This window comes from Coenobita brevimanus, chromosome 75, assembly GCF_032717465.1.
Source record: "Coenobita brevimanus isolate Jiangsu-jjx chromosome 75, ASM3271746v2, whole genome shotgun sequence".
NCBI classification, from domain to species: domain Eukaryota; kingdom Metazoa; phylum Arthropoda; class Malacostraca; order Decapoda; family Coenobitidae; genus Coenobita; species Coenobita brevimanus.
Genome location: NC_137028.1, coordinates 18,873,942 through 18,899,391, shown reverse-complemented (window position 1 = coordinate 18,899,391; position 25,450 = coordinate 18,873,942). Strand labels below are relative to the sequence as shown.

Sequence of the window (25,450 nt, the reverse complement as noted above, 5' to 3'; positions counted from 1 at the left end):
TTTAGTGCACGGGTTTACTTGGAACACAGGGTTGCGGTGCACATGGGAGAGTAGGAGTGGGTCTCACACGGGGGGGGGGGGTGACCCGCGGAGGGTCTGATTATAGTTATAGTAATATTAGGAGGGAATTGATGTTACGGATTCTGACTTAGTATTTTCTGGTAGCAAGGGATTTAGTCCAGGTTCTTACATACACACCGAATGCTGAGAGGAGATTTATTAAGGGAGGGTGGAAGGCACTGAGAGAGTCTTTATGTTAATGGTAATACAAGCGGGAGGGTATTATTTAACACTTTCTCTTCACTATTTCCTGGTAGCAGAAGTCATTTGGATATTTTACCAAGGAGAATTCTCTCGTGTTGGGAGTCTTACTGACTTTATACAAGAGCGTTACTCGTGAGTCTGATTCACCAGAACTTAGTCTCTGCACTTGTCCTTATTAATCCGCCCTGTGATAACGCGTATTCGCCTGCTATCTTCTCTTGAACACTTGCCCTGTTATTCGACATATACTACGTCACTGTATCACTGTTACACTAACTTTGGGGGCACCTCACTCTTAACATAAGTCACTTATACGGTGGGGGCGGCGGGGAGACACGCTGGCTACAATTCTGCCAGAACAGGGGCACCGCCGGGGGAGGGCGTGCCGAGAGGGCACGGGACGACTCACAGGGGCGTCTTCTCTCCTCTGGGGCTGCAGGTGGCGAAGGGGCCCATATTCTCCGGGCTGGGTACAGGGGTATGACCCTCAGGGCTGGGGCCAAACAGGTTCAGAAATCTCTGGCTCAGGTCTCAGCTGGAGGTGGAGGTCTTCCGCCGTCGGGGCGTGGGGAGATTTCGCCCGGGCGTCCTGGGGAGGGCCTGGAGTACCCGAGGACTGCGGCCCCCAGAGTCAAGGGGCGCCATCAAGGAGGGGCTGTGGCACCGACCTGAATCAGGGTCCGTCAGGTGGGTCTTCTCCAGTGCCAGGCGTAGGGAGCAGAGGCCGGGGGAGGCTGTAGGGCCTCTCTGGGGTCCTTCTGCTTCGGGAGTCCAGGCACTCGTCTCACGCTGGAGCAGTAACACTGCTGTCAGCTCTCTCTGGCCTTGGGGCCTGGTTACTGGCTGTGGCTGCCCAAGGGTGTGACTATGAGGTGCCAAGGCCCGGCTACTGGCCGTGGCCTGAGTGGGGGAACCAGCGCGCCTCTGGACACCTTCGGAGCGGCTATCAGTCATCTGACGAAGGTGGGAGCAGCTCCAGGCTGTCTCCTGCAGGAGGGAGGGGGAGTGGCTACAGGCCAACTTGGGGGCAGCACCTTCAGAGTGGCTATCGGCCGTCTGACGAAGGCGAGAGCGGCCACAGGCCGTCTCCTTCTGCCTGAGGGAGGAGCGGCTACAGGCTGACTTGGGGGCAGCACCTTCGGAGCAGCTATCAGCCGTCTGATGAAGGCGGGAGTGGCCACAGGCCGTCTCCTTCTGCCGGAGGGAGGAGCGGCTATAGGCCGTCTCCTGCAGGAGGGGGTGTAGGGCGGCTACAGGCCATCCCTGGAAGAACACCTGCTGACGAAGGCGGGAGTGGCTATCAGCCATCTCCTGATTACCTTCAGGTCGGTGAGACACCGATTCCCTTGCGATGGGCGGGCGGCTGTCGGCTGTCTCAAAGGAGAAGACACCTTCGGAGAGGCTACAGGCACACTCCTGTTGAAGGCGGGAGTGGCTACAGACCAACTCCTGAGGGGCGCTGTTTGGAGCTGGATAGGCAGCTCCATCCCGATCTGATCTGGCGGTACTTCTCCCCGAAGGTAGTGTTGAATTCCTGCTAGGGCGACGGTGGGAGGCTGAGTGTCACTGGGGTGCACGGCCCGGGCTGGCTTGTGCCGTTGTTGCACTGCATCCTGCGGTTTGGCTGCGGCTCCTCCGTGGGGTCCGGGTGGGGGTGTCGGTGAGTTTCCGGGGACACTATGTTGTAGCTCACGCATGTTACCTGTCGGGGAGTTCCTGGGGGCACTATGCTGTAACTCACGCATTTTAGGTAGTAACTTGCAGAGTGTAGTCTTTTCTTTATAGCATTTTGGTTTTGTATGTTTTTATGTCACCTTGCTATTACTTTTACGCATATTTATGCCTAGAATCTGACCACCTTTTCTGCGTAAACTGTGCGGTTTATTTTCAGATCAGTAGATACGACCTCTGTAAATTCATACTTGTAAACCTATCATTATAGCAGTAACCAACTAGATAGTTTATCATATGTTGAGTGTAACTGTTTTTACTGTTAGATGAACCTGAGATTAGTGCCTACTTTCAGGCTACCCGTCGATATTTCTGTTCAGTGTGTTATTGTACTAGTAGTTCCCGTACCATTTGGTATCCTGTGATTAGATCGGTCTTGTTGAGGCTGGATTTATGCCTGAATGTTGTCCAAAGTCTAACGCTACAGTACTTTTAGGATGAATTGGGTGCTCTGCTTCTATCTTGAACTATGAAAATTCTCACTCCTGTTTTAAAATGTCACCATAATAGTTCCAGGCTGTTGTATGCTTGTTTGCTGGGGCTGTTGCCGATTTCTCTCCCATTTTAGTGAATTTTTTGCTTATGATTCTACCAGTACAGTTTTCTTCGAAGACAACTGATACGTGTAATTTAGTGACTCAGGATTATTCCCTCGACTTACTTGCAACTAAGACGTAAATTAATCGGGTAGCGGGCAATCTTGTGGTTTATGGTAACAAACTTCACTACGCTGGCAAGGATTTGGGCACTTACATGAACAGAAATCATGGAGATATGTGTAAAAATAAAAATGATGATGTTTGTTGTATACTAACTTCTGGGTTACCATTTCAACAGCAAGAATAGTTATGGATGTGACTATGGTGAAGCGCTTAGGGTCGGCGGCGTTCTATGGCCTGTGCTCCTTCCTCATCGTGGTGGTTAATAAGACGGTGCTCACCACATACAAGTAAGTACCTTTCATATATCTGTTCGTACGATATACCTTTTAGAAAAGTGTAACATCTGTTGCACAGCCATTTTTAGTCCTCGTCTCTTCACTGCAAGGGATCTCTGATGATTTGAGGGTAGTTATAACAGTATGGAACATGTAATCGTACTAAAGAGGCTGATGAAGATAGCGCATATCTAATCCCAGCAACTCAAGACAGTTCCCAAATTGAATAAACAGCCGAGTGGTAACCAGAATATAAGTGAAAAACAACGTATTGGTGGGGTTAAACTTAGGATGATAGAATGGTCTGCAATATTTCGTTCATTTTTTTTTTAGCAGCAGTTATAAATACTGGCGATTAATTTAAAAAAAAAAAGTGAATTCCCGAGAATTAAGGGAGCGGAGGGTAATGACAAATTATCCGTGTTATGCATGCCATGGTTTTCTTATTAATAAAAAATGGATGTTAGAAAAGGGTGAACTGGGTGGAAATGAATGACAAGGACCGGGAGACGTGGTGTGGGTTAGTTGATCTTTGAGATCTTTGATTTCTCAGAAGCGCTAGTTCTTAAAATATTCACTGGCGTTCAAACCATCGAAATAACATGGCTGTCATACTTAGTACTGCGTCAGAACAGAGGCACCTCCTGAACCATATAATCCTCCATCAAAGTACCATCCGTCAGCTTAATTAAGAAGGTTTCAGAAAAAGAGTAATCTTGAGCTTTTTCTTTAATGACTCCACGGAGGTAGATACTCTTATAGATAAGAGAAATAATTGAGGAGACAAAAAGATCGTGAAACAAAAGGATACACCCTTTCTGGTCTAAGCCTCTCAAGACGTAGGGGGTCACCACTACCGTACAGAACAACTTGGGGAGGGGAAAAAAGAAAAGAAAAGCGGCAGGGTTAATGTCTGTTGGCTACATGAGGGCCTTTAAGGCAGTCCTGATCAGCTCATTGCTCAGTAGGACACTGCGGTTAAGTTTGCTCCCCAGTTGTACTTCTGGGTGAATGAGTAAACAATCAGATTTCCATGGAAGCAGATTTAGCCCTGTGAAATAATAAAAAGTTTGCAGTAGTGTGTGTGTTGTTCCCGTTTTTCTAGGATTATTCGACGTTGTTAAAAGAAATTAAGTTTGCAGTCGTGTTTTATGTTGTTGCAGACTGAATGTTCGTTATGAAATAAGTAAGTTAGCAGTCCGGTGTACGTTGTAGCAGATTAGATGTTAAGGTTGCAGGTGTATCTTGTTGTGAAATAGGTAATTTTGCAAGCGTGTGCTTGCTGCTGTGAATTAAGTACATTTGCAAGTGTACTGTATGTTGTGAAATAAGAAAATTTGTAAGATTGTTTTTGTTGTAAAATAAGTAAGTTTGCAAACGTGTGTTGTAAATGAAGAAAGTTTGTTAAAGGGTCGAATCCGGCACAAAAAAAAAGGGGGGGGGGGCTTGGTACCTAAGGGAATTACGACATGTTTTAGTTCATGTTGATTCGTTACCAAATTATTTATTTACCAACTGCGGCGTTTAACTAACGTAATTTTACGATAACACTAGTAAGATAAGTATTGCATATACTCTAATAAATAACATTGCTCTTTTGTTCTTTTATGTGATGATTGGTCAGCCGAAAATAGGGGGCACGCCCCCCCCCCCAATCCTTGCCTGTGTAAGCGTGTGCATGTTGTGAAATAAGTTTGCAAACAGGTGTATGTTGTTCATTGTGAAATGAGTATACTTGCAGGTATGTGCATGTCGCAATGTTTCCATAGAGACAGATTGTGCGTGGGTGCCAACGCAGCGGCAGGTGTTAGGGGAAGGCTACTCAGCTGTGTCGAATATTTTCGATACCAGGTGTTGTACGCTGCCAGCTAGTGAGTCTGTAACATGTGTTTAATTTTATTTGCACAAGTGGATCAGACACCTTTTCGTTCGTATCTTTAAAGTTGTACGGAGAGAGATTTCCCAGGTAGTGTAAAATCGTCTGGAGGTAGCAAAAAATGAAATAAAAAAGTCATTGGATTTTTTTTTTTTTTATGCGAGGAAGAAGGAACCAAAGGCCAAGAGCCCGCAGTAACAGTTCCCTCCAAGAGAAAAACAAAATTCAATAGAGAGCCAAATTCAAGATCCGATCATTTTGAGATGCCTGGACACACTGCGTTTGAAAGACTGGAGATCATAGGCAGCAGGAAATACAGATAGAGGGAGACAGTTCCAGAGCTGACCTGTTGCATAAATGAAAGACTGGGAGTAACGGTTAACTCTTGCATTAGAGAGTTAGACAGAAAAGAGATGAGAGTTTGCTGCCAGACGGGTGCTACGCGCCCGTCGTAGAGGTGGAGGAATGCAAGCAGACAGTTCAGAGGAGCAGTGACCATTAAAGTAGCGATAGAAAAGAGATAAAGATGCAACAGTGCGGCGAAGAGACAGAGGTTGAAGGGAGTTAGTAAGAGGAGGAGAGTTAATGAGACGAAAAGCCTTTAACTCCACCCTATTGAGAAGAGCTGTATGTGGGGAGCCTCCCCACACATGAGAGTTGTACTCCACAGGGGCGGATAAAACCCCTGTATAGAGTCAACAATTGTGCAGGGGTAAAGAAAGGACGGAGTCGGCTTAGCACACCCAATCTCTTGGAAGCAGATTTTACAAGAGATGTAATATGATCTTTCCAAGAGAAGTCCCGAGTAAATGAAACCCCAAGCATGTTCAAGGATGATGCAGAATTAAGCTGAATATTATTAAACATTAATGGGTATACCTGTGGAAGATTTTGTCGGGTTGATAGGTGTAAGAACTGAGTCTTAGATGCATTAAAGACAACTAAATTATTTTTACCCCAGTCAGAGATACGAGCCAAGTCAGACATTAGGTGTGCCATAGCCTCATCCCTTGCTTGTTGAAGTAACTGCTGAGATGGGCGTTGCGGGAACCGAATGGAAAGGTGAAGGGTGGAGTCATCAGCGTATGAGTGGATAGGGTTAGATGTACAGCTTAGAAGATCATTGATGAATAAAAGGAAGAGAGTTGGTGATAGGACAGAGCCCTGAGGAACACCACTGTTGATAGATCTAGGAGAAAAACGATGGCCGTCTACAACAGCGGCTATAGAACGACCAGAAAGGAAGCTAGCGATGAAGGCACAGATAGAAGGATAGAAACCGTAGGAGGGCAGTTTGGAAATTAAAGATTTATGCCAGACTCGATCGAAAGCCTTTGAGATGTCAAGTGCAATGGCAAAGCTTTCGCCAAAGTCCCGAAAGGAGGATGACCAGGAGTCTGAAAGGTAGGTGAGAAGATTGCCAGTGGAGCGTCCCTGACGGAATGCATACTGACGATCGGAAAGAAGGTTGTGATAGGAAAGATGCCTTAAAATTTTTCTATTAAGAATTGACTTGAAAACTTTTGAAATACAAGACGTTAAAGCAATTGGACGATAGTTGGAGGGTTGGGAGTGGTCACCCTTCTTTGGGACTGGCTGAATGAGAGCAAACTTCCAGCAAGAAGGAAAGGTACAAGTTGACAGACAAAGGTGAAAGAGTTTGCCTAGGCAGGGTGTAAGCACAGAAGCACAGTTCTTGAGAACAACAGGAGGGACCCCATCAGGCCCATATGCCTTGTTAGTACTGAGGCCAGTGATGGCAGAAAATACATGAACTGAAGAAATTTTAATGTCAGCCATGAGGAAGTCAGAGGGGAGAAGTGATGGAGGAACAGCACCGGAATCGTCTAAGGTGTAATTGGAGGAGAAAGTCTGTGCGAAGAGATCTGCTTTATCAGTAGAAGAAATAGCTACAGAACCATCAGAGTAGAAAAGAGGAGGGAAGGATGATGAGGTAAAGTTGTTAGAAAGATTTTTGGCAAGGTGCCAGAAGGAGCGGGAAGAATTCGAGTCGGAGAGTTGAGAGCATTTAGTATGGATGAAATTATTTTTAGTAGAGCGAAGGACAGACTTAGCACGATTCCGGGCAGAAACGTAAAGATGATGTGATTCAGGGGTGGGTTGGCTCCGGTACCTTTTGTAGGCCTTCTCCTTGTTGCGGACAGCATTAGAACAAGTGTGATTAAACCAAGGCTTTCTTGCGTTAGTCAAAGGATATGAGAAAGGAATGTATGTTTCCATGCCCGAGAGAATAACCTCCGTAATGCGCAAGGCACACTCAGATGGCTCACGGCCATGGAAGCAATAATCATTCCAGGGAAAATCAAAGAAGTACTGCCTGAGGGCCTCCCAGTTCGCGGCTCCAAAATGCCACAGACAACGTTTCCCTGGAGGGTCCACAGGCTGTACCGGTGTGATAGGACAGGTTAAGGTAATAAGGTTGTGATCGGAGGAGCCCAACGGAGAGAAAAGATTAACAGAGTAAGCAGAAGGATTAGTTGTGAGGAAGAGGTCAAGTATGTTGGAGCTCTCTCCAAGGCGGTCAGGGATACGGGTAGGGTGCTGTACAAGCTGCTCTAGGTCATTAAGGATAGAAAAGATGTAGGCTTGTTCACCAGGTGGATCTGTGAAAGGAGAGGAGAGCCAAAGGTGGTGGTGAACATTGAAATCTCCAAGAATGGAGATTTCAGAGAAAGGAGAAATGGACAGAATGTGTTCCATCGTAGAAGTAAGATAGTCTAAGAATTTTTGATAGTCAGTAGAATTAGGAGATAAGTAAACAGCACAGATATATTTAGTCAGAGAATGACAGGAAAGCCGAAGCCAGAGTGTGGAGAATTCAGAAGAATCAAGTTCAGGAACACGAGAGCAAGATAAGTCGTTGCGTATGTATACACAACAGCCACCTTTGGCTTTGAAATGAGTATAGAGAAGTAGGAGGATACAGAAAAGGGTTTGCTGTCGGTTGCCTCAGACAGCTGAGTCTCTGTCAGAAAAAGAAGGTGAGGTTTAGAGGAGGAGAGGTGGTGCTCAACAGAGCGAAAGTTAGATGAAAGGCCGCGAATGTTGCAGAAATGAAGAAGAAGAGAGTCAGACAGTGGTTCCAGGCACCTCGAGTCGTCACCGGGAGAGGGGCAGATGGCGTGGGCATTTATAGTCCCCCCCCCCTGGGGACTCCGAGGCTTGATTAATCGATGCCATTTTTGTTGAATTTTGAATAGGAAGTGTAGTGTGTACTGTGCATGTAGTTTGGTGAAGTTAGTTAGAGAAATTTGTACTGGAGAGCATGCTGGCCTACTCTCTGTGTAACTGAGACACTGAAAAAGTTCAGCAAAGGGGGATGGTCAGGAACTAGTCCTGAGGGCTGATGAAACGGGAGCTCCAGCACTCCCTGTCATCAGCTTTCCATCCACCTCGGGAGTACTGCCCTGCTCGACTGAAGGTGCCGAAGTAGTAGGCTAAGTAAAATTCTTGGTATAGCAAAGACGTTTATTATAGGCGATATGTAACCCATATAGTATGATATCGGGTATTCAGAAAGATATTTCTTAATCAGATCTGGTGAAAGCGTTATTAGTCAAAGTTTAGCTTAGTGCGATGTCGCCTATTCAGATGGACTCATTTACATCAGTTCAGGCGAAAATGTGGATACAGTCGAAATTTAGGTTATTGAATACAATATCGCCTAATCAGGTGGACCCATTTAAATTATTTCAGGCGAAAATGTTGCTGTAATTCAAGTTTAAGCCATTTTATATGATATGGTGATATCGTCTATTCAGAAGAATCCTGTTGTATCGACTGAATTAAAAATGTGGTTATAGTCGAAGAATAACCCATTTTGTGCGATATCGCTTATTTTGAAAGGTCCATATAAACAGTTGAGGCCATTCGCATCTGTTCAGGCATGGGCTAGATCAGGGACCTTCAGATGCATTCACTACCTTAACATCCAGTCGGGTCCTGTCACACCCATTCAGGTTTAGCTCAGAACCATTCAAGTTATTTTCACTCATGTTCATACTTGGAGTATCTCGTGAACTTTAGATTTAAAGGTTTATTTTAGGTCAGTGAAAATCGATTTAGGTCTTGCTAGTAGATGCGCATCCCCCAAACGAGCCCGACTTGTGAAAAGGTCTTTGTAAATTTGACATTTCAGGTGTTCCAGAACTTGTTGTGGTGGGTGGGTTTGAGGAAATATACAGTAGGTACCCTCTGAAATTGGATATTCGAGGTTGAAGGGGTGGGCAGGACAGATGTGGTCGCGGTAATGGTTTGATACAAAACTTGCTTGAAGAACAACAAGCGTATGAATGTAAGCAAGCCCAGTCTTCAACCTGACGTCTAGCATGTGTGGCTGAGGCGGGAATAAAATGTGTTGCATATAACGCCCACGTGTTGAATTATTTAACCACAAGATGTATTCAACTTAGACTTCACAGTGAAACTCCTAACCACTTCACCCCGGCGATCTCTCTCTCTCTCTCTCTCTCTCTCTCTCTCATTAGACAATTATACTTAGCAATGTAGAGACGTCGAACTATTTGGGTTAGATATTGTCTTAGTAGTAAAGGTAAATAAAACTGTTTGCTAGAGCTTGTTTAGTCCCTTCAGTTCGATGACGTTCTATTGCTAATTTGAGACAATTTTATTTAACAGAGAGAGAGTGAGAGAGAGTCAAGGGTTTAATGGAGACTTTTTATCCCCGGCACTACAAATGGCTCCTTCATAGGCTATCGTAAAGTCGTCTGGTGATTGCTAGAATGAAATATTAAAATATGTAAAAAAAAAGGTTAATGATATGAAGAGGAAAATAACGAGATAATTTCGTCATCGTTGTGGAAGTGCTGAAGGTTAAAGCGTGATTGCAATATCGTGATGTGGATAGCGCGTTTGTTTTATCCTGGCAGAGATAACTATTCCTTGTATGCTTATGTGTTGGCCAGATGTGGTTAGGTTGGAGAGTTGATTGGACCAGTAACCAAGGAGACTCATTTTTCCCTCATCTGTAAGGCTCATTTAATTTCATGCAACCACGATGCAGTATTCAAGTTGTGGGAGTGGTTCAGTTCCGTCAGGTGAAAATGAACTGACTAGTATTATGTAGCATTGTATTATTTTTGCACCTTATTGTCCCTTTTTGTTTGTGATATTTTTTGACCCTATAGGCCTACAGTACTTTTATATTAGTGATATTTTATTTCCTGCATCTTATTACCCTTTTATGTTAGTGATATCTTTTCACCTTATTGTCCATTTATATAAGTGATATATTATTTTTGCACTTTACTGGCCTTCTGTGTTAGTGATATTTTTGCACCTTGTTGTCCCTTATTTTTCGCCTTATACAGTACTTTTATGTTAGTGATACCGATATTTTATTTTTGCACCACATTATCCTTTTTGTTAGCGATTTTTTTTACGCCCTGTTATCCTGTTATGTTATATTTTATCTTTGCACTTGATTATCCGTTATGTTACTGATGCATTGCTGGTATGAAGAAAGACTTATTAACTTGCAAAATTTTATTAAGGTGTAATCAGGGAATTAAATAACTAAGAATATGCTGCGGTTTTCCATGCGAACGGGAATACAGTACTTCTCAGAGACCCATAGGCTGTCGTCGGTGGCTTGGGAGACTTAGCACTTCTTCCTTAACGATTTATTATTTACCTTGCACCCATTTATCCTCATGACTGTTACTGATGCAAACGGTGTCGATTTAGAGGGGCATACATAGCATATCGGCCAGTATGATGGATAATTATGAAAAGAAAGTCGCTGTGGAACGAAAACTATTATTTGCCTCTCACCCATTTAACCTCTTGAATTTTACTGATGCAAACGATGTCTGTTTTAAAGGGGCATGAGTAGCATATAGGCCAGTATGAAGATAAATTATGGATGGAAAGTCACTGCGGAACAAGAACGACAAAGTATCCCGGCCCCAGGCCAGTGAGAGTATGACGCAAAGTTTGAATATTTATCAGATGACGTAGGCTTAGCTAAAGGCCTGTCGACTGTACGAAGGTCATTAAAGCAGATATTCACGTTTTGCTGAGTCCTCGCTTTCCCCTAGAATACAACCCGCAATAGGTAATGCTTCATCAAGGTCTCCAGTTGTGCTCTACCGTTGGTTTACAAGGAAAAGAGGGTAAGCAGTCGTTATAATGATCAAAAGTGGAATTTGTACGGGGAGAGAGAGAGAGAGAGAGAGAGAGAGAGAAATGAGGTAAGGAGGGTTGGACGGAGCGAGGAGAATGTGGGAGGCAGGAAGGAAGAGAGGGTGAAGGAAAGAGGAGGGAGGGAGGATGAAGGAAGGAGGAGAGAGGGAGAGAGAGATGGTGAAGGGAGGAGGAGGGAGGGAGAGAGGGTGACGAAAGGAGGGAGGGAGGGAGAGTGGGCAAAGGAAGGAGGCGGGAGGGTGACATGATGGCTGGAGTGAGCTTCTCAAGGTCACATCTCCTCCCCCTCCTCTGCTCCCCACACCTTTCCCTTCTCCTTCCCATCTTTCGCCATTTCCCTCCACTCCTCTTTCCTGTCTTTTTTTTTTTTTTCCACTTTCTGTCTTTCTCCATTTAATTCTTTCTACTCCATCCCGTAATTTAAATCTAACAATGTCTATCTCCTGTATCTGTCCTCCACTTCTCTTGTTCCTTTTAACTTTTTCAGCTCCAACCTCTTCTTCTGTTCTCTCCATTTCTCTCTGTCCTTCCCCCCCCCCCTTTTTTTTCTCTCCAGTCTTTCGGCACGACTCTTTCCCCTTATTGTATTGTTTTAATTCCCCCTTTTCCATCTTCCTTTATTCCCAACACTCGTGCCTTTTTCGTCACTTTATTTTTATTATTTTAACTCCATTTTTAATCCTTTTCACCTTTTCTCTTTTAATTCCACCAATTCCTCCTTCCCCATTTTGTCCTTCCTGTTCACCTCTTTGCCTCCTAGTCTTTCCATGCCACCCCTGTATCTCTTTTTCTCGATTCCCCTTTCCTCTTCCTTACTTTCTCTCCACTTCCCTGTTTCCCATTTCTCTTTCCCGTTTGCTTTATTTTCTTCATTCCTATTGCTGTGTTCAGTGATCTAGTGCAGTGTAGTCTACTTTAATGTATAGTGATTTTGTGTAGTTTAGTGTATAATTTGCTGTAAACCAGGAAATGATTTACAACGCTGGGTGGTAACCTTATAACTAAGCAACACGTGTTCCCTACGTGACAGCAAGTGGGTTGGCGGAGGGTTAGTGCCTCTCCCCGGAAAATAATTAACTAAAAATACGAACAAGAAGCCTCGGACCAGGACTGACCAACAGGTGACGACTAATGTTCGAACAAAGGACATGGTACGGATTGCGACATGGAATGTAAAGGGTGCAAATGATGAGGTGAAAGAAAGAGGGATTATCCAGGTGCTTGAGGGTGCAAAAGTGGATGTATGTGGATTAACTGAAACTAAATGATGAGGTGAGAGTGAGAGAAAGGGAGTACGGATGGGGTATATGCGCGGGAGTGGGTGAGAGTGAGAGGGCGAAAGAAGGAGTGTGTATTGTTGTGTGCAAGAGATGGAAGAAGAATATAAAAGAGTATGGATCAGTTGGCTAAAGAATTGTGTGGGTAAGATTGAAAGTTGGACTACAAATCAGGGCGATTGTGTGTATGTATGCACCACGTGCAAGCAGAGTGAGAGAAGAGTTCTGGACAAATGTGGAAGCATGCATGGAAAAGTTTGAAAGGAATGAGAGAGTGTTTTTTATGGAAGATATGAATGGAATAGTAGGGAATGTGAAGGTGGATGGAGTAGTTGGTGAGTGGGGTGTGCTTGCAGAAGTGGATGAGAATGGCAATGCTCTAGTGGACATTTGTGCTGGGAGGGGTTTGGTGATAGCCAATACCCTCTTCAAGCACAGAATGATCCACAGGTATACGTGGCGAGTGATGAAAAGGGTGGGTGATGAACTGAATGAACGGAAGGCAATGATTGAGTATGTTGTGTGGATGATAGAATGAGAAGGTGTGTAATGGATTCAAGAGCATGTAGAGGTTGGCGGAGTGGACTTTCCGACCACCACTTGGTGGTAGTGAAAGTCAAGGTTGAAATGAAGTGGAGGAATAGAAGAAAGGAAGGACAGGAGGAAGTAGTTCTTACAAGGAGAGTGGAAAAGTTACAATAGGGTGAAAAAAAGGTAGAATATAAGAGAGAAGTGGAGGAGCGGCTGGGTAAATATGATTTGGAGCAGATGGGAGACGTGGAAGGTGTGTCCAAGATAGTCACAGAAGAAATCTGTGCAGCATTTGAGGTGGAGTGTGGGGTGAATAGAAGACGAAAGGGGGTGCAAGGAACAGCATGGTGGAATGAAGAGGTGAGACAGGCTGTGGCACTGAAGAAGAAAGCATATAGTGAGTGGATGAGAAACGGGGGTGGAGGGGGTTGAGAGGCGGAAGAGAGAGTTATATGTAGAGAGGAAGAGAGGTGAAAAGATAAGTAAGAGAGAGCAAGAAGAGAGTGGATGAGGAATTTGAGTGTAAAGTGGAGGGAATTTAAGAAAAGGTTCTGGAAAGAGGTCAAGAGGGTTAAACAAGGTGTTAAAGAAGCTAGTCGGGGAGTGAAAGATAAAAATGTTATATTACTAGTGGAGAAGGAAGAAAAAGTGAGCAGGAGGAAATGAAAAATGTGAGTACGTTTAAGTACTTGGGTAGTGTGATGAGTAAGGTTGAAGGTTTAGAGGAAGTTGAAAGGAACAACAAGGAAGAAAGGTTGCTGGTTCTTTGAAAGCAGTGATAAGAAACGGAGAAGTTAGCATGGAAGTGAAAAAGTTACTGCATGACAGTATTGTGATACCAACTCTAACGTATGGAAGTGAAGCTTGGACCTTGTTGGAGAGACAGCAGTCAAGATTGAGAGCAGTGGAAATGAGTTATTTGTGAGAGGCATGTGGAATCGCATGGAGAGACAGACTGACAAATGAAGGCATGAAGGAGCTTTGTGGTGTGGATGTGGATGTGACAGGAAGCGTTAGGAGAAATACCTTGAGATGGTTTTGACTGACGAGGAGAGTGTATGTGAGTGTAGTGGAGGGGGGAGACGGGGTAGAGGGAAGGGGAGGCCAAGGATGATATGGAGGGATAGAGTGGAGTGGTATATGAGAGAGGAAGGGTGTGAGCTGGGAGCAGCGCAGTGAAATGGCGGGGGACAGGGCGACATGGAGACGATTTGTTTGTGGCCACCCCTTACAGGATTAAGGCGTCTGGCAATAGATAGATAGATAGTGTATAATGTCTATATAGTGATTTAGTTTTGTGTATTAAGATTTAATGTAGTTTAGTGTATAGTGTATAATAATTTAGTGTTGTGTATAGAGATTGAGCGTGGCTCAGTGTACAGTTATTAAATCCAATGTAGTGTATAGCGTTTAGTGCATCATTGTAGGGTAATGTACTGTAGAATGTAGTGTAGTGTATTATATAATGATTAAATAACTTTTAGTTTCTGGTAAATAAGTGTAATGTTGTATAGTAAGTAATGTAATGGTGTATAGTAAATAAGTGTAACGTAAAGGAGTGGTATAGACTGGAGTGTTATTATCCACACGCCTCTTGCAGGGGTGACCTTGGTGGGATAGGTTGAAGGTTAAGTGTCGTACTTTTAGTTTTTACTCCAGCCCTGATCCTGACTCACCACCTTGCCTACCCAGCCCTCTCACCTCACCACTGCGCTGTGCCCTGGGTTAGGCTTCATCTCTCTCTCTCTCTCTCTCTCTCTCTCTCTCTCTCTCTCTCTCTCTCTCTCTCTCTCTCTCTCTCTCTCTCACACACACACACAATACATAAATCAGTACATATTCTCTCTCTCTCTCTCTCTCTCTCTCTCTCTCTCTCTCTCTCTCTCTCACACACACACACACACACACACACACACACACACAATACATAAATCAGTACATATTCTCTCTCTCTCTCTCTCTCTCTCTCTCTCTCTCTCTCTCTCTCTCTCAGGTTGATTATGCTTTTGATAAATAAACAAAAGATGACAATAGTTAACTGGACAGGAAGTGGCGGTCTGGCCAAGGTGATTTTCCTCCTCGTTACAACTCTCTCTCTCTCTCTCTCTCTCTCTCTCTCTCCCTCTCTCTCTCTCCTGTTATTTTAGTTGGTAAAAATATGCTTGTCGGCAGCGCATTTGTCGTTTGAGGAAGATAAACATGAATTTAGAATTTAGATCGGGAGGCTCACTAACCTTAACTTCCCTTTATATGTCTGTCTGTCTATCTATGTATTATTATCTGTATGTGCCTCGTGATTGTGGGGCGCAAGGGGAGAGGAGGGAGGGATGTGTGAGCATTCCACGTACGTACACAAGGGAACGGATATGAACTGTGGACGTGGCGAGCTGGGCGGGTGGGGAGGGAGGGAGGGAAGGATGGAAGGAAGGAGGGGCGATAGGATGGAGGGAAGAGAGAAGTGTAGCAGTGGGGGGAGATAGGAGAAGCTTGAGAGAGGTAGGGACGATTATCGAGAAAGAAGGGAGGGGAGAAGGTATAGCCTAATAGGAGGGAGGGAGATATTACCAGAAGAAGGAGAAAGGGAGGTGTGAAAGTATTGGGAAGGTGATTTGGGAAGAGAGAGGCTACAGTATGGTGGGAGCTGTTTACAGGAGAGACCTTAATGTTGTAAGCACTGTCTGTAGGGTACAATAATCAACAAAAGTTTAGTCACCCATAGCTTCTATCAAACTGAAGCGGAGAGACGTTTCAGAGTTTGAGTTTCTTCACCCTTATTAGTAGTAGTAGTAGTAGTAGGAGCAGCAGCAGTAGTAGTAGTAGTATTCCCGTAATTATTATTATTATTATTAATTTATTATTATTATTATTATTATTATTATTATTATTTTTATTACTACTACTACTACTACTACTACTACTCATGCGTACCCAGACGACTATATTTAACTGAAAAATCTCTCGCAGCGAAGGGGATAGAAACAGTCTCCATTAAGCTCCTTCACTATGAAAGGTCTTCCTAAAGCTGAACCTAATCGTCCTTTGGCTGAAGGGGTTGAGAATTTCGGGTTATGCTTATTTGTTTAACCTTCATGATTGACGTAATGTAATGTTTGGGTCTGTATTCCGACCAGTTATGGACAGGACGAACCAGGTAGGACTACTTGTATATCTGCTTTTTATATCTAGCTACCGTCAGTTTTAAATCTACCCTGACGTTTATATCTACCCTCACCTTTATATCTACCCTCACCTTTATATCTACGTCACCCCATTTCATGTCCAGCTGTACTGTTGGCTATCGAGAACTCACCTACTTACAGTACACTCTCTCACCCCTCTCCTGTCTAAATGTAGGAGTTAACCGATAGTCCCATGCTCTCAGTCTTTTATTTATGCCGACTGGTGAGCCTTGAAATAGCCTTCCTCAGTCTGCCATTTCCGCTGGGTACGACTTCCAGTCTTTGAAGTGCGGTGTTTCCATGCATCTTGAGAATAATTTATTTTTACTTTTGAATCCCTTTGTTCATTTTTTTAATAGATGACAGGTTGTACAGATTATGCCTTGAATCCCCCCTTTTTGCATATTGAATGTATGAATACTGTAATGCTAGGTGTTTTAGGGTCGGCTTCCCGTCCCTCTAACGCCTAGCGAGTAGCTGGGTTCCCTTTTCTACAGTAGACCGGAGCTTAGACAAATAAGAGAGAGGCAGGACAGAAACTCAAGGCAACAACCTTACACGTGTTTTGCTATTCTGCAAGTGGAACGGGTAGATGTCACAGGAGTAATTATATTGAACAATTATAAACCTTAGGCCTAGACTGTGGGTATTAGTATCACGCAGGATACTATCGGGAGAGGATCAGGTAGAGTGAATAGCACTACGATCAGGAGTCCTAGGGCAGTGAGACCATGTACTATCACTTAGGGGAAGTCCAGGTTTTATCTGTAGGGTGGAGTTCCGTTCACTAGGGCCGTGGCACTGTTTTCACTGTTGGCAGTCTAACTTGTTTGTCCGTCGTGTCGTTAATTATTGTTCTTGCACTGGAGCCTCCGTATGATCTTACTGTGAGGCTATATCACTAGATGGTAGCATGTTCACTCAGACAGACATTCCACTGCCCTGCCATATTCACTGTCTCACTGTTACTTTATTTATTCCACCTTTCTTTTACACTAACACTGATGCTTTTATCTCTGATATCCCGTATTCTGATAATTCACTGTTCTGCCCTTGCTTCACTGTATCACTTTCTCTGTGCTTTCACTGTCACTCACTTTCGGGACTGGGCGTAATGGCGGCCAGGTACAAGGGCGGCGGGAACAACTCAGCCTAACTACTGATGGGGCTGAGTTCCGCCGGGAGCCTCCGTATTCAGGGGCCGCGGGATCACGCGTAGGGGCGTCCTTTCTCGTCCGGGGCTGCTGGTGGTGAAGGGTCCCGCGCTCTCGGGGCTCGGGGCTGGAGTCTGGCCCTCTGGGCTGGGGCCGAACAGCTGCCTGAACCTCTCGCTCAGGCGCGTGACAGAGGACGAGGGTCTCCGGCGTAAGGGTGTAGGGATGTCCCGCCCGGGGGTCCTGGGGGCGGTCTGGAGGTCCCATGGACTGCGGTCTCCGGTGGTCGGGGATGACGTCAGGAGTGGGCTGCGGCGTCGGCCTCCGTCGGGGTCCGTCAGGCGAGTCCTCTCAGAAACCGGCGGCAGTGAGAAGAGCCCGGTGGTAGTCACAGGGCCTCTCCAGTAGTCCTCCAGGGTGGGGCCTTCCTCTGGGTCGTAGTTTCGTGGGTAGGAGTCAGCACCTGACGGAGGAGCGGCTACTGGCCGTCTCCTGCCGTAGGGTCCGGCTACTGGCCATGGCCTTCTAGAGGCAATGCTACCGGCTGTCGCAGAGGCCCGGCTACTGCCTGTGGCCTGGGGAAGGGAGCGGCTACAGACCGACTCAAGGGCACCTTCGGAACGGCTACCGGTCGTCTCCTGACGAAGGCGGGAGCAGCTACCGGCCGTCTCCTGACGAAGGCGGGAGCAGCTACCGGCCGTCTCCTGGTTACCTCCGGAGCGGCTACCATCCGTCTCCTGCAGGAGGGTCGAGCGGCTACAGGCCGGCTCTTTTAGGGCACCTTCGGAGTGGCTACCGGCCATCTACTGACGAAGGCAGGAGTGGCTACCGGCCCTCTCCTTATTACCTGCAGAGCGGCTACCCGGCCATCTCCTGATGAAGGCGGGAGCGGCTACTGGCCATCCTTTTATTACCCCCAGAGAGGCTACCAGCCATCTCCTGTAGGAGGGTGGAGTGGCTCCAGGCCGTCTCTGTTAGGGCATCTTCGGAGCAGCTTCTAGCCATCTCCTGACGAAAGCGGGAGCAGCTACAGGCCGCCTCCTCCAGAGCAGCTGCAGGCTGTCTCCTGTAGGAGGGTTGAGCAGCTACTGGCCGTCTCAGGGGTGCTGATTGGAGCTAGAGTAATAGCTCCACCCCGATCTTGTCGGTGGTCAGCTTGCCTGGAAGGTAGTCTCTTTTTCCTGCTATGGTGGCGGCGGGCGAGTTCCGGGTCATAGGGGCGCGCGGCCCGAGCGGACTTATGTCCCTGTCGCCCGGAGTGAAGTCGCGCTCTATTCACCCCTGCGTAGGCTCCTTCTAGGGGTGTTGGGCTGTCCTCACAGAGACTATACAGAAGTGAGGAATTTAGAAATATTTATACACTGGACGTGCCTGGGGCCTTTGTCATGTTTATAGCTGATTGTCTGTTGTCCTCCATTGTGTTGACCTGACCTGGTGGTCTTATCTTGACCTGACCACGCTCCTCCCAGCCCTCCCATTTGGTGAGGTCAAAGCTGCACCTGCCGCTGTCATTGACCAACATATAAAGCCATCTGTATGATTAGTGACTTCTTTTGTACCGTACACATATGTGCTGCCTCTAAAGCTCTTCTCATCGTCTTCTCTAACCCCTTCATTAGAATCTTATGTTTCTGCCATTTTGGTAGATGTCGGCACTGTTCTATATTCAGGAATAGGAATTTGAAGTGTTATGCCTACGAACAACTGCCTTATGCTTTGTTTTCGGAAGACCTCTCCCGGTCTCACCTATATATTTTGGACAACCTTTACAAGTTATACTGCAAATAACAGTGTTCTCGTTAACGTTACCTTCACCTCTGCTCACTATTAGTTGGCTGATCTTTACCTCTGACGAAGGAGGTATTTTTAGTCCTGCTTTTTGTAAATAGTCACCCACTATGGAAGCCTTGTCCGAGTTTGGGGTGGATATGTATCTTTCATTCTCTTTATTTGCATTTATATTATAGCCTTCGTTCCTCCTTATTATAATTTCTGCTTTATTTTTTAAACTTATTAGCCAATCTTCAGGGTAACAGACCTTTTAAAATGACTCATGCGTATTTATATTCTTCCTCTAAGAATTCTGTACTGCATATCCTAAAAGCTCTCAAGATATATATATATATATATATATATATATATATATATATATATATATATATATATATATATATATATATATATATATATATATATATATACTATATATATATATATATATATATATATATATATATATATATATATATATATATATATATATATATATATATATATATATATATATATATATATATTACTATGCCTGATTTCGTTATGCTACTGTGAGCGGATAAATGTTCAGCGAAATCGTCCTTGTTGGTTGGCTTTCTGTTAACAGAATTTTACATCTCAAAGTCAAAGTCAAAGTCCAATGTTTATTTAGCCATAGAGATTACAGTAGTTGATATAACACTTAGTTTACTAGCGGGTGACCCTTTTGAGAGTCCGGGAACTATCTTTAAAGGCACCTTGTATTTCTTTCACTTTTGGTAAACATCAGTTGTTTAGTAAGGCTAAAACTACGATTTGACTAAATCAGCTGTATGACTTTTAAGTAATAATGGTCATCCCCGAATTACAATATTTTAAGATTTTAATAAAGGGTATACAGTATACAAGATAGCACGACAACAAAACGGAGGTAATTTTATATTAATACCAGTAATAATAGTAATAATATAACTACCACAATAACAATTATAATAATAATGAAAGCTAAATTACAGAGTTAGTACATTGATAGCAAGTAAAATTTATAAGCAGATTTGAAAGATACAGCCTCGCTTAGTTCCCGAATGGCCATTGGGATACTATTCCAAACTTTGGGTCCCTGATAAGTGATATGTGACTGGGACTGGGTTGAAGCCATGAGCGGTATTTCTAGATTACAGTTATTTCGGAGATTATACCGATCATTCATATTAAAATCAAAGTAACTGTTAAATGACAGGTTGTGCAGAGACTTGTAAACAAGCAAAGCAGTGCAGCAGGACTTTATATCAGGCAATTTTAGGATACCCAGTTTCTTGAAAGGGATTAGTGTGGTCATATTTGCGTAAGTTTTCCATTATACGGACCGATTTCTTTTGGGCTATAAATAATTGGTTTAGTTGTGTCTTATAAGCACCACTCCATACATTGTTACAATAAAAGTAAAAAGCGAGTAATAAATGAGCTTAAAAGACCGTGTTGTTAGTTGATCAAAAATTTGGTACATGATGCCACACTGGTTGCTAATCTTTGTATGGAGATACTGGATATGTAAATTCCAAGACAAACGTTCATCAATTATAACACCAAGGAATTTTATACTGTCCACTCTTTCAATTTACTGGGCACCTGTGTAGATGTTGGGTTGATTTGCAATGCTTTGTTTCCTTCTAAATATAATGTAATGAGATTTGCTTACGTTTAGCGTGAGTTTGTTGCTTATTATCCATTCTTTAATATCTGTTAGGCTGCTATTTACAACATTTGAAAGTTCATTGAGATTTTGGTGGCTTGCATATAAGGTACTATCATCAGCAGATAGTACTGGGTTCATATGTGAGGTAGCGTACACGATGTCATTTATGTGCAAAATAAACGAGTGGTCCTAAGACCAACCCCTGGGGAACTCCAGATTCAACTGGCCTACAGGTAGTCTGGCACTGTTTTTATTGCACAAACTGTTTGCGATTGGCTAAATAGGTAGCAAACCATTGATTTGAAGTGCCTCGTATTCCATAGTGATCAAGCTGCTTTAGTAATATAGAGTGATTAACCATATCAAATGCCTTAGCCAGATCTAGAAATACACCCATAGTAAATTTATTTTCATTAAATGAAGTCAGCACGTCCTTGGTGAATGACAGCAAAGCACCCTCGGTAGACAATTTTTTCCTAAATCCAAATTGTGAATCAGTGATAATATTGTTGTTGTTGCAAAATTGAACTAACCTACCATAAACCAATTTCTCTATTATCATACTGATTGCTGGCAGGATTGATATAGGGCGATAATTGCTTAACGGCTTACGATCACCAGATTTAAAAACTGGAATGATTTTGGCCAATTTCAACATGTCAGGAAACTTTTCAGTTTCAAAAGATAAATTAAAGAGGAAGACAAGTACAGGAACAGGATAGACCATTATTTCCTTACTGATGGACATGGGGATATCGTCATATCCAGGTCCAACATTCCGTAGATTTTTTTATAGTCTGATTAACTTCATGTACAGTAGTAGGAAACAAAACTAATACACTGTCTTGCCTATTGCGTAAATATGAATAGAAATTAACCTCAGACTCTCCAACAGACTCAGCAAGTTTCTTATCAACATCTCGATATTTTCTTCCTTTTATGGTGTATAGAAATGGTTTCTATTCTCATTTTCTTTTTCTGCCGTGATCTGGATGTTACTGTTTACAATGTTCAGCATCCATAATTTATTCTCTGTATTTGTTCCATTTGGCACTATAGCTAGCACATCAACATATCTGAACTATGCTGATCCTCATCCCATAATTCTTTTGTGATGTCAGCCCCCCAGTGTCAGCCTCAAAAATCCTCACTTTTGTACAGTCTCATTGAGGATGGATTCTGTGTAGTCTAAAACGTCAGAGAAATAAAGAACTCAAGCTCTTCTCCCACCCATTCCCATTTTTCATATAAATTCATTCATTCATCCATTATCTAGTGCACTAAATTAGGGTCCGATTCTCATGTTGAGCTAACACGTGGTTAGTGCTATGTCTCCTTGCCTGATCAGTATGTTGGTGGATGCAGCAGCTCGTTAAGTAAGGTGCTTACAGTTAGGTGTAGGCAGAGCATATTAGCTGTGTTTGAAAGAAGTAAAACTGTAACAGTCAGTCCCACAATACTCTATTCGATGAGTAGGGCCCAAGGCAAGACTATTCATTACATTTAACCCGTTAACTGCTCTATACAGCCTGGGCTGTTCCGAGTGCGACTGCTCAATACAGCCCTGGCTGCGCAGGTGAATTTCTGATATAGTGCCATGGTGACCAAGACCGACCCATGCAAGCATGTTTGAGCCTTCATAACCGAAACCGAAAAAGAAAACGAAAACCATACACTCCAACAGGGAATCAGACACTTCGATGTTGATCCATGGCTTTACCAAGGTAAATATTGAGCTAATATTTCGTTACTGTATACTTGGCATGTGTTTTCTCAATTCCTAAGACAAAATTTGGCCTTTGGGAAATTTCATTTTTACCCCTATTTCTGCGCACCACGGACACCTCCAAAAAACCGCCATGAGCAGTTACCGGGTTAAGGGTAGATGTCCAGCCCACTTCCCGTGCAAACTTCACATCATTACATGACCGAAAAACCTCCATCCACCTCTTGGCTGTCACTCAGATTGAGAACGTTCTAAACGCTAGTACGGGAATAAATTGTGGTACAAAATCAGTAGTGGAGAACTGGGAAGATGTAAGACATTCTAATAGTAGGCAGGTTTGTTAACAAAGGATAGCGGAATGGAAAAGAAAAAAATGTTACAGCAAGAAAGAAGAGTAGCAAGTGTTTGGAGAGCTGGTAGAATATTACAAAAAGACTGTAAGGGGAAAATTAAAAAAGAAAAACGTGCTTGATAATATCTGTCTATCTATTGTCAGACACCATAATCCTGTAAGGGGTGGCCATTTGACTTTGAGTTATTTGTTTCACGGGGAGGGGCACTAACCGTCCAGCAACCCACTTGTTGACACTTAGGGAGCACAGATAGTTTGGTTATACGGTTACTATCCAGCGTTGTAAATGGTTTGTTGGCTTACAGGAAACTATTTGGCCTGTCACTTAATATAAAGCCACCTGTAAAAGAAGGAAAAGCAACAAGAAGTGACAGGAAAGACGGGAGAAATGGGAAGAGAGGAGGCAGGCACAGAAAAAGAATGATAAAGGCTAAGGAAGAAGTAGGCAGCACTACATCAAGTGAGTGATGATGGTCGCCACCACCTACCACTACTTGATAATATACTTTAGTTATTTCCTCTTGATTTGGCGATCATCATCCTTTAGCTGCTTATTACGTAGCTCAGTGGCAGAGTACGACAGTATTACGACTCGTTTTCGTAGAACCTTTACATGACTCACGAATTCGTAGTGTTAATCTTGCTACAACTGAGCATTTAAGGAAGAGAGCTGGCTATGCTGGGATGAGTTAAAGTGGGTAGAGTTTAGTTCAAGCAGTGATATAAAGTAATGGATGAACTGTTGGCGATAGTAGAGGGTTAGGAGTGAATGTTAGGGTTGTTGAATTAAGTGCCTGTGGAATGTCGTGGAGGGACGGATGGATACATGAACCAAGGCCAATAAGGCTTATTGGCCTTGACATGAACAAGCTTATCAGGAATATGGCGCGGAAGGTGATGTAGTAGGAAGTATTAGGAGAGAGAGAGAGAGAGTTTCAGTCAAAACTTGTATGTCTTCATAATACAGTAGTAAATATTAATCAGCCCCCCTGCTAGCGAATGCATTACTACTATGTTTGTTATGTTTTGGTCCTAGTAATTATCCCTTATCATTTGAATTGCTTCTAGGCCGTGGTCTGCTGGGAGTCATAGGAGACTTCGTAGGACCTCTTCCATAACGATTTGTTCTGCATTTACAACTTTTTAACTTTTACGTTCCTAATGCATACCACTGTATTTCGATACCAGAAACATTTAACAAAAGAGAATATCAGAGTGTAGTATGCATAGTAAATCTCAAATGAAAAGGCATTACCAAGCTTACTATGCTACTTGGAATACGATCCATGGTTACAATGTAACAGTATTTCCACACCAAAAATTTTATTAACTTCAGAGAGCAGAGTACCTTCAGTATAAACAGATCAGTTCAGGAAGGCCATAGAGATAACACAGAAAACTATAGAGCCGTCGTAAGATTGAAAATTCGTGGTGGCAAACTGATGACATCTGATCGGCCAAGTATAGGAATTTTCCCCAGTACTACGATTGCGTTTTCATATTCATGCTGTTTCAACACTATTTTATTCAGTTTGGGAAGCTGTGTAGGCAGTGAAGATGGGCTACTTACCACCCCTCCAGTTCGAAATATCTCCATGTGAGCTGTATTTTTAAGATCGCTTGGAAAGGCAATAATATATACAAGTAGCCTTTACCGTGTCCCTAGTGAAGGGCATAATTAAGATGTCAGTTCTTTGAGAGATCAACTACGTCATGCAGTACACCACAACAGCTGCGTAGGAAAATATTTGAACCAATCTTGCCAGGTGTTCAAATCCACAATTTTAATGAGTTCCACCATCGGAATAATATCGGTCACATAACTTTCGCATTACGACCCTTTCCCAGATGTTTTCTTCTGCTTTATCGCTTCGTCTTTTTGCATAGAATGTTATGAATGTTAGAGAAGTGATTTGTACACTCACACACAAAAAAATATTCCACTGCGTCTGTATCACACTTGGGTATGTCCGTCACTGTCCTCCCTGACGCATCCTACCAAGGAGCATCAGCTGTGGGCAGAGAAACATACCAAGCCTCAGTTTATCAGTATTAGCCAGCGGAGAAAGTGCTAACTAGAAGAGACGAAATATTAGAATAGCCTTTTATACCCGACTGTACATCCAAAATGAAGATGGAGTATACAAAAATTCGTATACAAACTGCGATGTAGATAAGCGATTGCTTTTGCATGCCTTATTCAAGAAGTTACTTTTGATTGTTGCAGGTATCATTGTTCATTTAACCTTGGTAGCATCCATTATAGCTTTACTGGTATTTGCCCAGGGACCCCTATTGTGTTGATTCCCCCACCTACAGCATCCTGTCATCATCATCATCATCAGTTTCGGTACTTCAGCCACATCATCACACATGAACATCATATCATCACACCTATTAACATTACATTAGCACACATTGCAGTGCATCACTGCATCACCACATATGGTACGCCAGCAACATCATCACATTACAGTACGTCAGCTACACATCACACATTACGGTACATCATCACGTATTACGATACGTCAGCCATATTTTCACATTACATTCCACCTTCACATCAGCATACATTACGATACAGCATTACATGTTACGGAACATCATCCACATCACTACGCATTACTTAATATTCACATCACACATAACTTCAGATACACAGCACGATACATAAGGCACATCACGGTACGTCAGATTCACGTGACCTTGATCTGACCACATACGATCAAAGCATCACCATGACATCACGAAATCATAACACGAGTGTAATGTTAGGTGTTTTTAGGGTC

General features: G+C 43.6%; 1 protein-coding gene across 2 annotated transcripts in view; it reads left to right on the top strand.

The window, feature by feature from the left end:
• The window catches only part of frc (UDP-sugar transporter UST74c fringe connection), an 84,548-nt gene that overhangs the window by 21,410 nt on the left and 37,688 nt on the right, over window positions 1-25,450 (top strand). The window contains exon 2 of one of the 2 annotated variants that reach the window (XM_080278874.1): window positions 2,833-2,944. The exons of the other annotated variant lie outside the window; for it this stretch is intronic. Within the exon in view, the coding sequence (XP_080135000.1) occupies window positions 2,833-2,944 (112 nt within the window). The remainder of the gene's footprint in view (window positions 1-2,832; window positions 2,945-25,450) is intronic. 2 annotated transcript variants of the gene reach the window in all.